The sequence below is a fragment of the Epinephelus moara genome, chromosome 13 (assembly GCF_006386435.1).
Source record: "Epinephelus moara isolate mb chromosome 13, YSFRI_EMoa_1.0, whole genome shotgun sequence".
NCBI lineage: Eukaryota > Metazoa > Chordata > Actinopteri > Perciformes > Serranidae > Epinephelus > Epinephelus moara.
This window is the reverse complement of record NC_065518.1, coordinates 10,020,212-10,033,602: the sequence shown is the minus strand read 5'-3', so window position 1 is coordinate 10,033,602 and position 13,391 is coordinate 10,020,212. Positions and strand designations below refer to the sequence as shown.

The 13,391-nt window shown below is 41.6% G+C and overlaps 1 protein-coding gene across 2 annotated transcripts in view; it reads left to right on the top strand.

The window, feature by feature from the left end:
* LOC126399603 (neurotrypsin-like) overlaps nt 1-11,619 on the top strand; it is a 53,857-nt gene extending 42,238 nt beyond the window's left edge. For both annotated transcript variants that reach the window (XM_050059694.1, XM_050059695.1), the window contains 8 exons: nt 2,026-2,204; nt 2,520-2,661; nt 2,956-3,176; nt 4,482-4,623; nt 4,713-4,991; nt 5,916-6,038; nt 6,158-6,426; nt 6,897-11,619. In XM_050059694.1, coding sequence (XP_049915651.1) covers nt 2,026-2,204; nt 2,520-2,661; nt 2,956-3,176; nt 4,482-4,623; nt 4,713-4,991; nt 5,916-6,038; nt 6,158-6,426; nt 6,897-7,474 — 1,933 coding nt within the window. In that variant the 3' untranslated portion in view covers nt 7,475-11,619. The remainder of the gene's footprint in view (nt 1-2,025; nt 2,205-2,519; nt 2,662-2,955; nt 3,177-4,481; nt 4,624-4,712; nt 4,992-5,915; nt 6,039-6,157; nt 6,427-6,896) is intronic.
* The last annotated feature ends 1,772 nt before the right edge of the window (nt 11,620-13,391 follow it).

Genomic DNA, 13,391 nt, shown 5'->3' with positions numbered 1-13,391 from the left:
TTTTTTCACATTTTTGGACGACATGCTATACTATGATGTTTTTTCATGATTTTGGACGACATGCTATACTATGACGTTTTTTTCATATTTTTGGACGACATGCTATGACGTTTTTTCATATTTTTGGACGACATACTATACTATGATGTTTTTTCATATTTTTGGACTACATACTATACTATGATGTTTTTTCATATTTTTGGACTACATACTATACTATGACGTTTTTTCACATTTTTGGACAACATGCTATACTATGACGTTTTTTCATATTTTTGGACTACATACTATACTATGACGCTTTTTCACATTTTTGGACGACATGCTATACTATGATGTTTTTTCATGATTTTGGACGACATGCTATACTATGACGTTTTTTCACATTTTTGGACTACGTACTATACTATGACGTTTTTTCACATTTTTGGACTACATACTATACTGTGATGTTTTTTGACATTTTTGGACGACATACTATACTATGACGTTTTTTCACATTTTTGGACGACATGCTATACTATGACGTTTTTTCATATTTTTGGACTACATACTATACTATGATGTTTTTTCACATTTTTGGACGACATGCTATACTATGATGTTTTTTCATGATTTTGGACGACATGCTATACTATGACCTTTTTTTCATATTTTTGGACGACATGCTATGACGTTTTTTCATATTTTTGGACGACATACTATACTATGATGTTTTTTCATATTTTTGGACGACATGCTATACTATGACATTTTTTCATATGTTTGGACGACATGATATACTGTGACTTTTTTTTATATTTTTGGACTACATGCTATACTATGACTTTTTTTAATATTTTTGGACGACATGCTATACTATGACGTTTTTTTTCATATTTTTGGACGACATACCATACTATGACGTTTTTTATTATTTTTGGACGACATAGTATACTATGTTGTTTTTTCATATTTTTGGATGACACGCCATACTATGATGTTTTTCATAATTTTGGACGACATGCTATACTGTGATTTATTTTCATGATTTTTGACGACATGCTATGCTATGATGTTTTTTCATATTTTTGGACTACATACTATACTGTGATGTTTTTTCATATTTTTGGACTACATACTATACTATGACGTTTTTTCACATTTTTGGACGACATGCTATACTGTGACGTTTTTTCATATTTTTGGACTACATACTATACTATGACGTTTTTTATATATTTTTGGACGACATGCTATACTATGACGTTTTTTCATATTTTTGGACGACATGCTATACTATGACGTTTTTTCACATTTTTGGACAAGTTGCTACACTATGATTGTTTTTTCATGATTTTGGACAACATGCTATACTATGATGTTTTTTCATATTTTTGGACTACATGCCATTCTATGATGTTTTTTCATGTTTTTGGACGACATGCTATACTATGACGTTTTTTCATATTTTTCGACGACTTGCTACACTATGTTTTTTTCAATAATTTTTACAACATGCTATACTATGACGTTTTTTCATAATTTCGGACAACATGCCATATTATCACTTTTTGTCATATTTTTGGACGACATGCTATACTGTGATTTTTTTTCATGAGTTCATACGACATGCTATACTATGACTTTTTTCATATTTTGGACGACATACTGCACTATGACATTTTGTCATGATTTTGGACAACATAATGTACTATGATGATTTTTGGACGACATGCTATACTATGATGTTTTTTTATATACTATGAATTAAAGTACGTTTTTTCACATATTCTATAATGACCTTTTTTCGATGACATTTTTCACATCATAATATTTTCATGGAAGAATGACACCCTTTAAATTTCTATTAATATTTTAAAGCACTGCTAACAATGGCTCGTCAGGTCATTTGACACTTTAATATAAATGTTTAACCTGACTCTTTAGTCTTTCCCATCTCAAAATTACTTTCAATCTCTGTTAACAAGGGAAGAAATGGACACAGTATTGAGACAAAGTTTTTTATGTGTTCATGTGTTGCAGTGGGGTGGCGAAGGCCTGGTCATGGGCTCACTTCGGTCAGGGTTCAGGTCCGATTCTGCTGGATGCTGTGAAGTGCACCGGAAACGAGCTCTTCCTAGAGCAGTGTCCCCATGGTGACTGGGAGCAGCACAACTGTGACCACATGGAGGATGCTGGGGTCTCCTGCAGCCCTTATACAGGTACAGTACACACACAGGGTTCTGTACACACTGATAGGCTTCAACCTGCTATTTATAGCCCCTGAACATCAATAAATGATTACTGCATGAAGCAGCAGCTTCCTCTTTATGGGAACTGAGGGGTAACATATCCACTGGCATGAATCAACAGCCACTATACATCAGACTAAGATTAATAATTGATCTGAAAATGATAGATTAATGTTAGCATCCATAAAAATTTAATCTTGCCCCATGGTTGCGTAAAGTGCATCAAGTATATCTGCCCTTAATCACATTTACAGACTTTATCACAGAAATATGAAACTGTTTCAGATGGTGTGGTGCGTCTTGTTGGAGGAGACAGTCCATGGGAAGGTCGGGTCGAAGTTTTCCATAACGGCGACTGGGGGACGGTGTGTGACGACCACTGGACCCAGCAGCATGCAGAGGTGGTGTGTAGACAGCTGGGCTACAGGTATGGAAACACCCAAAGAGATGTACGGCTAACCACACATCAGTCCTCTTCCATATGTAGAGCTGCAGCGATTAGTCAGGTAGTTAATCTGATGAATCTTACCTGAGTCAACAGAGTTGTTTTGACCAAATATAATGACTGACATTTCATTGGTACGATGAACACACTTTATGTTATGAAACTGTGTATTACTTAAGCTAAACAAAAAACTTTGAGTATTTGCATAACTTTACTTTCAAATTCTGAATAAGGAGAAACTACAAACAGGATATAAAACCTCTTCTCCACCTTCAGGGGCCACGCTGAGGTCGTCTCGGACGGGGCGTTCGGCGAGGGCGTTGGGCTGATCCTCCTGGACGACGTCCACTGTGAGGGATCAGAGACCTCCCTGCTGGACTGTCCACACGGAATCTGGGGCCGGACTGACTGCTCCCACAGCGAGGACGTCGGCGTTCGCTGCAGGAGCCGAGCCAGCCAAGAAACCAATGACGTGCCAGTTATCGCACCTTCCACAGGTGAGAGATGAGGATGAGTGAGGACCCAGACCTAAAACCTGCCTCTTAAATTAGACCCTTTAGTCACAAGCTCTCTGCCCCAACCTTACGGTTAGTTTGAATAGATTACAGTGTGAATTGAAGCTACAAAGAGCAACAAGGCAGATCCCTGTGAGCAAAAACCTCGGGCGTCAGACTGAATACTCTGTTTATAACAGGTTTTTTTTAGCTGGACTGATTTCTGTATGTGGTCATGTGCTCCAGACACGCTACTAAAAGTGATTAAATCACATAGCCTACGCTGCTACATGTAGCCACATGCTAACATCAGGGAAACGTGTAATCTTGGTTGCGGATGTTGTTAATTTCTCCACAATTTCGGATCGTATTCCTGCTTTACGTGATAGAAAGTGCTGCTGTTTTCCATTATAATCATTTACGCGACAAAGGTGTGGAAGACCTGAAAACGCTGACCAATCGGCGCAGACTGGGCTCCTTTGGGAGGGGGGGCTAACGTTTATTGCTTTTCACTTATGGTGTTATTTTTATTAAAATTATACCCATTTCGCCTCAAAATCTGTGTACATGTTCACACTTCCATATTTTCAATGTCTATAAAGCACTTTGAAGCTGCATCTATATAAAAAAAGCTGCCTTGCCTTGCGGTGCCACAATTAGGGAAACTACGCTGGCTTTGATACACGTTGTTTGAGAGCACACCAGACTGCTGTGTAATATTTTGTGAGTTGTTGTTAATTAGAAAGCAGCTGTAGTAAGAACAAAGGAAGAGGCTCATCGTACTGCACTGCAGAAGTTTGGTGTCTGTGCAACTGCAATTAATCTTGTACGAAAAGGGCAAGCTGTTCCTGCAGAGCGCTGGTCTAACGCCAGGCTGTGAGCTGTTTACTTTATTAAACATGCAGGAATTGCATCAGACTCCGTTTAAGACAAAATTCTATGATATAAATAATGAACACGATGTAAAAAATGTTTCTATCTGTCTCATCTATTTATCTGTGAGAGACTTCTGTCTCCTTTTGTGGGGCTGTATCATTACCTCAGTGTGAAAACATCTGTGTTTCTCACTCTCCAAAGAATTTAAATGCCACATGTTGACAGCAGAGAGAATAAAGAGGTGTTTACTGTGCCTCCTGTAGACACTCGGTCCATTAGAATGAGAATAGAGGCTGGAAAAAGAGACACCAGGCTGCAGATGACATTTAACACTGTCAGTGGTCATATAACTCTCAGTGAGTGCAGACTGGAGTATGTAGGTGCACCGACATGAATATGAATGAGAGTTGTGTTTTTTTCGCTTCCTGTCAGGTCCCCTGGTGCGTCTTGTGGGTGGCAGCAGCAGAAAGGAGGGTCGAGTCGAGGTGTATCTCCATGGTGACTGGGGAAGTATTTGTGATTCGGGCTGGAACGACCTGAATGCAGCGGTGGTGTGCAGACAGCTTGGACACAGGTTAATGTTTATATGCATGACAGAGACAGACAGTCACATTTTTTATAGAAATGCACACAAAAAAAAATCACATTTCTCTCCCTCCTCAGTGGTGGGGCGGTAGCGGCCGGAGGGTTCGGGCAGGGGAAAGGGCCCATCCACCTGGACCAGGTGAGGTGCACAGGGAAGGAGGAGTTCCTGGGAGAGTGTCCCTCTCTGGGCCAGAGCATCCAGGGCTGCAGACGCAGGGTGGATGCAGGGGTGAGGTGTGATGTCACGCCGCAGAAGTCAGCGGTACAAGCCAAGCCTCAAGAACTGAGCTGTGGGCTGAGGAAGCTGGTGGAGGAGGAGAGCAAGAGGAGGAACCAAGGGCAGGACAACATGCTCAGGTAGGATTTAGGACATGATTTGGTGGTACAGTCTGTCCAAATCTGTGGCTTTGTTCTGGTGATTGAACTGACAGAGAAGCCTCATCAGTGTGGACCTGTACTGACTTTTGATAAGAGTCATATTGTGTGTCAAAAATATTAGGAAAAAAGTCAGTACGCAATTAAAATGTGATTAAAAATTCATTATTGTGTAACAAAATGTGGTAAGTATAATATGAGATGTGTTTGTCATGTCATGTCATGTCAGTATAGTGTGTATTAAAAAGTGATTAAGAAAAGTAAGTGCATAGTATTAAATACAAATGAGCATAGTATGTCAAAAAAATATGTCAAACATCCATTTAGTATGTAATAAACAATTAGATTAAAAAAGTCATAGAAAAATATGTAATGATTAAGTGATGTCAGAAAAATTCATTAAAAATAAAATATAAATAAAATATTGTAGAATATGTAAAAAATGTGATTTAAAAAATTGTAATTAAATTGTGATGAACAAATGTCATAGTAGAAAATGTCAGAAAAAATGTTGTAGGATAGTATGTAAAAAAAAAGTGAATTTAAAATAGTCTTAGTATAGTATGTCAAAAATGTGATAAGAGGTCATAGATTAATTTGTAGTAAAAATGTAATTAAACATAGTATAGTATGTCATAAAAATCTCATTAAGTCATGATAAAGTTGTAATAAAAACATGATTGAAAATTCATAATATAGTGTGTCATAAAAATGTGATGAAAAAAATCCTATATTAAGCCTTAAAAAAGTCATCAAAGTCATAAAAATGATTAAAATAGGAACATTTACGATCTCACGGACACCTTATCTTCAAACTTTAGATAAAAAAATTAAAGAATGAGTTTCCGTGACAACGACTCTACAGGTGGTTGTTATTGATCGAGATCTTTGTCTGTCCTCCGTCAGGACCACGTGGCCATGGCAGGTGTCGGTGTGGCTTCAGTCTCAAGAGCAGGATGAGAGTCCTCTCTGTAGCGGCACTCTGATCAGCCCCTGCTGGGCCCTGACGTCTGCTTACTGTGTCAGCAGGTAAATCCAGCGCTGAACTATATGTCACTTCCTACACTGGAGGCGTCTTCAGTGGGACCAGCGAACACCACGAAGTGTAACTCCATCCTGCACGTTTTCTTGTCTCCTCTCTCCTGCAGGTTTGGCAGCGACCCGTCCAGGTACATGGTGCGTGTCGGGGCTTCAGAGCAGACTCTGACCCCGGAGCAGATGGTGGTCCACAGGAAGTTCAAGGGTCAGAGTGGAGGTCACGATCTGGCTCTGTTGAAGCTACCCAGCACCAAGGGTCACTGTCTGACCTTTGAGCACAACACCAACGCAGCATGCCTTCCTGCCACTGACGCAGCATCAGTGGGAAGTTCTCCGTCTTCTTGTGTCGTCATGGTAACCACTGGCTGGTCAGGACCAGGTATGTGTTTTTCTCTGTAGTGTACCATGTCTTTTTTAACGTTAGCATTTAGCTAGCAGCACCTATGTGTCCAAGTACAGCCTCATAGAGCCGACAGCTGAAGAACACGGGGCACAGACGTGCGACGGATAACGTTTTAAAATACACTAAAAAAACAACAGCTGTAAGAAGATCAGCTCCAAACTTGGTATTTCTGGTAACAAGGCTATCACACACAGCTGGTTGTGGTTGCTAAGCAACATCAGGTACATCTGCTTCCTTTAAAGTTGGCACAAGAGTAGCACCCAGCGACGGACCTCACATTTTCCAGGCGGTAAAAGATGCGGCATGTGTATGAGCGATTAAACGATTTATCCGTAGTCATACACGACACAGTCAGTTGTTGTTGTTGTTGTTGTTGTTGTAAAGCAACTTTATGATTCAGCCTTTCTGACATGTCGCTCCTTTAATCATCTCACCCTCTCTCCTAGACTCAGTCCTTGCATCCTGGGTCCCTTTGATGTCGTCATGGCAATGTAAGAAGCGCTATGGCGACAGCTTCTCCAGCCACGGCACCCTGTGTGCCGGCAGTCCTCCAGACACCAGCCTCCTCCATGGCGACAGTTGTCAGGGCAACTCTGGAGGCGGGCTCTTGTGTCAGGGGGAGACGGGCCGATGGGTCCTCACCGGGGTTGTTGCCGGGGGTTACGGCTGCGCCGACCCCTCCTCTCCCGCGCTCTACACTCGTGTCAGCCGCTTCAGGAGCTGGATCGAGGAGGTCATCAACACACGAGCACACCCAGAGGAACCACACACACACACACAAGAAGATCTGACGCGCGCTGACAATGGCCCAACACACACACACGGCGAGGGTGAGGATGAATACGTCCACATGCACGGCAAGCTTAAACACACACATGATCAGCAAGAAACAAATGAAATCAATGATATCAAACACACACACACTCATCACTCACACACCAACCAGCACGCTAACACACACACTAAAAGCACACACACCCAGCGTGTAGGGAACGCCGACACAAACACACAGATTCTGGTCTGATCGAGGCCGTGCCATTGGCTTACCATCTGTGCCATGTGACCGCCTGAGGAGGAGGAAGGAGAGTTAGAAGAAGACGAAGGTTAACTTTAAAGAAAAGCGAGACGCTCCTAACGTAGGTCTGTACAAACGGCCGTCTCTGTGCTCATTTCAAATCAGAACTCCGTGTTGTGTTTGCGGTTGCTAATCGTCGGACGAGTACAGCAGTGTGGGCAGACCTCCCCCGAGCTGCCGGGATGACCGTGTGCGTGGGTGATTTGTGGTGCTTTACGTGTGAGTTACAGCCTGTTGAGAGGCAGAGCGACGACCGGCGGAGTCGGCAGCGTTTAGGTTGAGCCTGGCATGCTGATCGGGGCCTTTTTCACTGATACTGAAAATCAAAAAAATCAGCATGGCATGTATTTTAAGGACAATAGTGTTTCAAATATTCTGGGGAAATATTTCTGAGATGGTCACACAAGAATCTATGCTAAAATTCACCTATTAATGTGCGTCCTCTGTGTGTTTAGTAACAAAAACCAACAAACTAACCACCAGAACATCTCGATCATCATCGTCCCTCTGAGATTATTAACACAGATCAAACCCTAAACTCCTGCATCACATGTGGGCGATGTCGCTTTTTCCAACAGGGCTCGTCTCTTCAGGCTGTTGTCTTATACCTTTACTGGTGAAAGTGCTGTTTAGACCCATGACTAAGCTATTTAACTTGGGACCATACCAGTGACTCATCATGTTTTACTGTTCTCATGCTGCATGCTTTACACTGCTGCTGCTGACTATTTTAAATCCCAAAGTTAATTCAAGTCGTCACACAGCAGCACCTACAACCCTCAAACACATCTGTACACATCTGTGCCCTCAATCTAAGGTGTACTGGGTATCTATTAATGGTAATATACTGTTTAGTAGTATCTAATAGATCAGCTGTAAGCATTAAACATGTGGGTTGCCAGGTTTATAATCACAGATGGTTTAATAAGCTCTTTCCTTATCAGAAACAGAACTTGTAACCTTTGTTATTAAAGGTACACTTTGCACGATTGTCGGTTATTGTTCGGAAACATCCTCGCCAACCCCAGATTCGCTCTCGTTTTGCCGCGCTATATTTGTGTTTTTCGGTGCTGTGTCTCTTGGATGTTTGCGCCTTACGGTACACACACTTGTAGTGGGTCATGAGTGACGATTTTAGGAGGAGTATATCTTTAACATTTATATTATTAGCTTCGATATTAGAAAGGAACACTGCGACAGAAATCGGAAGCTACGCACTACATACTCAGTACATGTACTTTCCTTCAAAAAAATTCCCTCTGGATAAACCGCAGTACGTATCTTTTCCGACACACTGACACGTCACTTCCTAAGAGCCCCCTTGGCGGTTGGAGACGTGTAACCATGGTAACTCATGCCAACCTCAGCTCTACCGGCAATTTAAAAAATATTCTAAAATACATTACGTGTAGCTTATACGTACACTTAAACTGAAGTGTTAACGACCTTACAGAGTTAACTCAGCTGCCGTCTGTTATGAACATTGTTGACGACCGCATTGCATTGTGGGATATTGATGCCGGCACAGTGTCCAGGGCTGACATGATATCAGATTTCACTACACGATAATCGTGGCCAGAAGAGTTCACAATAAAGACATTGTGATGTCTATGGAAAATTAGCGAGGTGACAAAGGTGGTTCTCTTTTTACCGGGATAAATCACTGTGCTGGTCGAGCCAGATAACGACAACATATCCTGGGTAAGTTGACAGTTATCGTCAGCACTGTATATATCACGACACCCGTCACACTAACTGTTGGTTTCAAAGTGCGGCTACTGTAAAATCTCACATATTGTTTTAGACGTAAGACACTGACTTTTAATGATTCACCTACCGGAGAGATATTTCACAACCTGGCAACCCAAACGTTGTTAAAGGCTAAAAACTGAGCTATAAAACAAGTCGTTACTTGAAACTTAAATAATCCCTTTAGTAAGAATGTCTGGTAACACTTTATTTGAATCGTCCGCCTACAGAGTTTATAGAGTGTCTGTAACATTTCAACAGCCTGTTAGTTTTTTCTGAGAACATGTCAGTGTGTTCATGAACTGTCACATACTTTATAATCTGTTAAACATCTACAGAATAAAGAGAAACGGTTGAATTGTGGTCGAACCCCTGGGTGGGGGAGCCCTTCTGTGTGGAGTTTACATGTTCTCCCAGTGTGGGTTTTCTCCAGGTACTCCAGCTTCCTCCCACAGTCCAAAGACATGCAGGTTAACTGGTGACTCTAAATTGTCCGTAGGTGTGAGTGTGAATGGTTATCTGTCTCTATGTCTCAGCCCTGTGATAGTCTGGTGACCTGTCCAGGGTGAACCCTGCCTCTCACCCAGTGTCAGCTGGGATAGGCTCCAGCCCCCTGCGACCCCTAACGGTATGAGCGGTTACGGAAAATGAATGAATGAGCAATATGCTGTTGAAATGTTACAGAGGATAATGAACCCAATTTGATTAACACATTCACTGATGTTAGAAGAATAAAGAAAAGAAACATCTTGTATCACAAATATATAATATATTACAAATTCCAAAAATGATTCCACTGCCCAGGTCAAACAGAAATGGGAGAGAGAACCAGAGAAACTGAAATTTATACAGCTGGGTCTGGGCGGTAAATCAATGGCAAACCATTTTCATATTGTTTGGGGATGCCAAGAAGTTCTCCGTTTTGGTAACAGATTGCCAAAGAAATAATCTTTGAACTAAAAGTTGATTGTTCTTTTGAGATATTGTACTTGGGCTAAACCCCGGACAATCACCTTTACAAAGTACTTTTGGCCGTGAGCAAGAAAGCCATCACATGAGGAGGCCACAGATGAGCCCTCTTCAAAGGACGACTGGATTGGAGTTATTAACCAAATTCACTGTATGGAGAAAATCACCTTTACTTTAAGACTGCGACTTAATCAATATACAAAACAATGGGAAAAACACCAATAAAAATAAAGTTCAAACCAGATGCTCTATAAACTATCTGTAAGCAGACTGTCCAAACAAAGTGTTACCAAAAGCTTTAATAGAGAGCTGCAGCTTTTCTAATAAGTGCGTAACTAAACCCTAAAGTATTCCCTGACTTTCCAGGAAGCTGTTGGTTTCCATTGACAGACGCTTCAAACGTGTGTTATCCATCACCATCAATGTCACATCTGCATCATTTTAGTCAAAGTTAGACATTGTTATCGAGAGGTATCGCAGTGCGTTCCTTCTCACATCAGTTAATCTGCGTTACCTCACAACGGTAATGGAGCAAGACATCTTGCAGACGTGATGGATTATACAACTCAAGCAGGAGTCTGCTAATTGATTTCTATCCCAAAGGGAAACAGTGGCTTCCTGGAAAAATACACACTGAAACACCTCCACTGCAGCAGCTGGATTAATGTACATAGGTTTGTCGTTAAGGCGCTAAAACTTGCAACAACACTGGTATGGTCCTTTACACTGTACAGGATACTTCTCTCCTTTCAAAGCCATCAAAGCCGACTGTCGGGTGGTAAAATCTCTTTTTGTACTGATTCCAGCAGACGGCTGTAGATGGATAGATAGATGGATAGATAGCTTCTCTTCCTGAGACTAGATAGTGTGTGTAACTGCATTCATTCTTGACTGAATTAGATAGCCGAACTCTTGAAGTTAAATGTTGTCCGTTCTGTTGTACTCTGAGCAGATGCGCGATCTCACCAGAAGATGGCGACATTGCTCCACTTTAACGAGGCCGCCGCTCCTTGGATAACGTGGCCCCGATGGTTCTTTTTATACTGTTGCTATACGTGTACGGACTTGACTTGTGCTTTGATGTACTGTGAACCATTGTGTCGTGAAAGCATCTTGTGACCTGCAACTGGACTGTTGTTATAATCCTGTACATAAACTGGAGCCGATCACTGCTCCTTCCTCCCTCCCTGAGAATTGATGTTTTACCATGCAGATCCTGTAGGTTAATGTAAATACTGTGTGTCTGTGGCTGGACGGTGACGGGGCAGCGTAAAGTGTTTAGGGCCTGCTTTACCTGTGTTAAACCCACCAGCTGTTCCTCAGTGTAATGTGCTGAATCATGGTTGAGTATTAAAACATATACCTGGTAAGAAGAAGCATTCAGTGTTGGTGTGGCCTCTCTTCTCTTTCTTATCCAATAATAAACTTACGGTAAGTCTGCGATACGCAAAGGGTCAGCTGACGTTTTCCTCACTCATAAAGCTCTGACTGGCTTACAAAACATGTAATTGCCTCCAAGTAAATAAAAGTAAATCTGCTTAGCTGCTGCTCTCAGTCACTCATGAGACATGTTAATCTTTTCTTTTCTTTGGACGGGTTCCCCTCTGGAAGATGGGGGATCAGAGGATCCTCCTGCTGCAGTGGATCCACTAGTTTGTATTGAAAACTGTAGACAAAGTGATTTATAATGAGCATGAATGAGTCGGCTCTTGGGACAAGGCTCGGAAATATGTTTAAGATATCTGTGAGATGAGCTGCAGCTACCGATGTATGAACATACGCAGGTTTGACAAACGGCAGGACTAAAAATTAATCCAAGTTATCAATATTGTTTGAACAGGATAAAGTGTCAATGCCATGAGACAAGTGTCATAACATAACACGTTATTCGAAGCCTAATTTTTATACAATATTCATACTGGTTCAAATAATAGTTCCCATCTTGCTGAGCAACAGTTTTGCGTTAAAGGAATTAAAGGCCTGTCCCAAATATAGGCCTGGTGATTTCAGTGCTTTAAGCAAATAATAGCCTGGGCTTCTAATTGAAGCTCACAATATTGTTGTGTGAGCCAGTTCTTAAAGGGTTAAGTCACATCTGTCTAAAACTGGATCCTCAGCATATCATCATCAGGGGTGGCAGGACCGTCACAAAGGGAAGAGGAAGCTGTGCAGAGTTGAGACGATGGACGAGATGACGTCTGAGCAGGATGACTGATGACTCATTCTGTAATTTAAGTTTGCAGAGGACGTGCTGGAGCGGTGTTCACACCTTCAGGTGAGTACATGTGAGGGTGCTTTCACAGCTGCCCTGTTTGGTAAGCTTCAACTGAACTCAAGTTCGTTTGCCCCCTGAGTGCGGTTCGTTTGGGCAGGTGTGAACACAGCAGTCACACTCAGCAAGCTGGGATGCGTTTGGTGTATTTAAATTTATTGGTGTTTGCCTGTAAGCCACAAAGGCACAGCTGGAAAAAGTAAAAAAACACATGGATAATATTGCATTCTTTAATCAGTGTATTGATCCAGATCAATGTATCCTTACACTCCTTATAGTTTGTCCAAACAGTTGATCACTGTGGCAGGCAGAGGTAACACAGCACATTCACCACAAGATGGCGCCCCTGCTCAAGAAATTGAACACAGTGTAAAGTCAATCTGTGTGTTCCAATACCTGTACTACCACACTTAAAGAGTGCCAGAAAAAGATTTAGTTTGTCCCAGTACATAATATGTCTAAAGCACCAGATGTTCTACAACACCCGGTCTGATTTTTCAGTATATAAGCCAGCATGCTTTTCTGGCTGTTCTGACCCACAATCCTCTGCAGTGAAAGATCCATCACATCGACCATCAGAAGTCACACTGAAGGATGACAGCACATTCAGGTGATTGACGACTAATTGATTAGGAATAAAAGGAATATTAATTGGTTAATTAAATAATCATAAATATAACCGAAGTATTGAATAACAGTGACAGAGAAATGTATAGCCTATTGTGAGTATACACTCACCGGCCACTTTATTAGGTACACCTTGCTCGTACCCGGTTGGACCCTGTTTTTAATTCTTGGTGGCACCGATTCAACAAGGTGCTGGAAACATTCCTCAGAGATTTTGGTCCATATTGACATGATGACATCACACAGTTG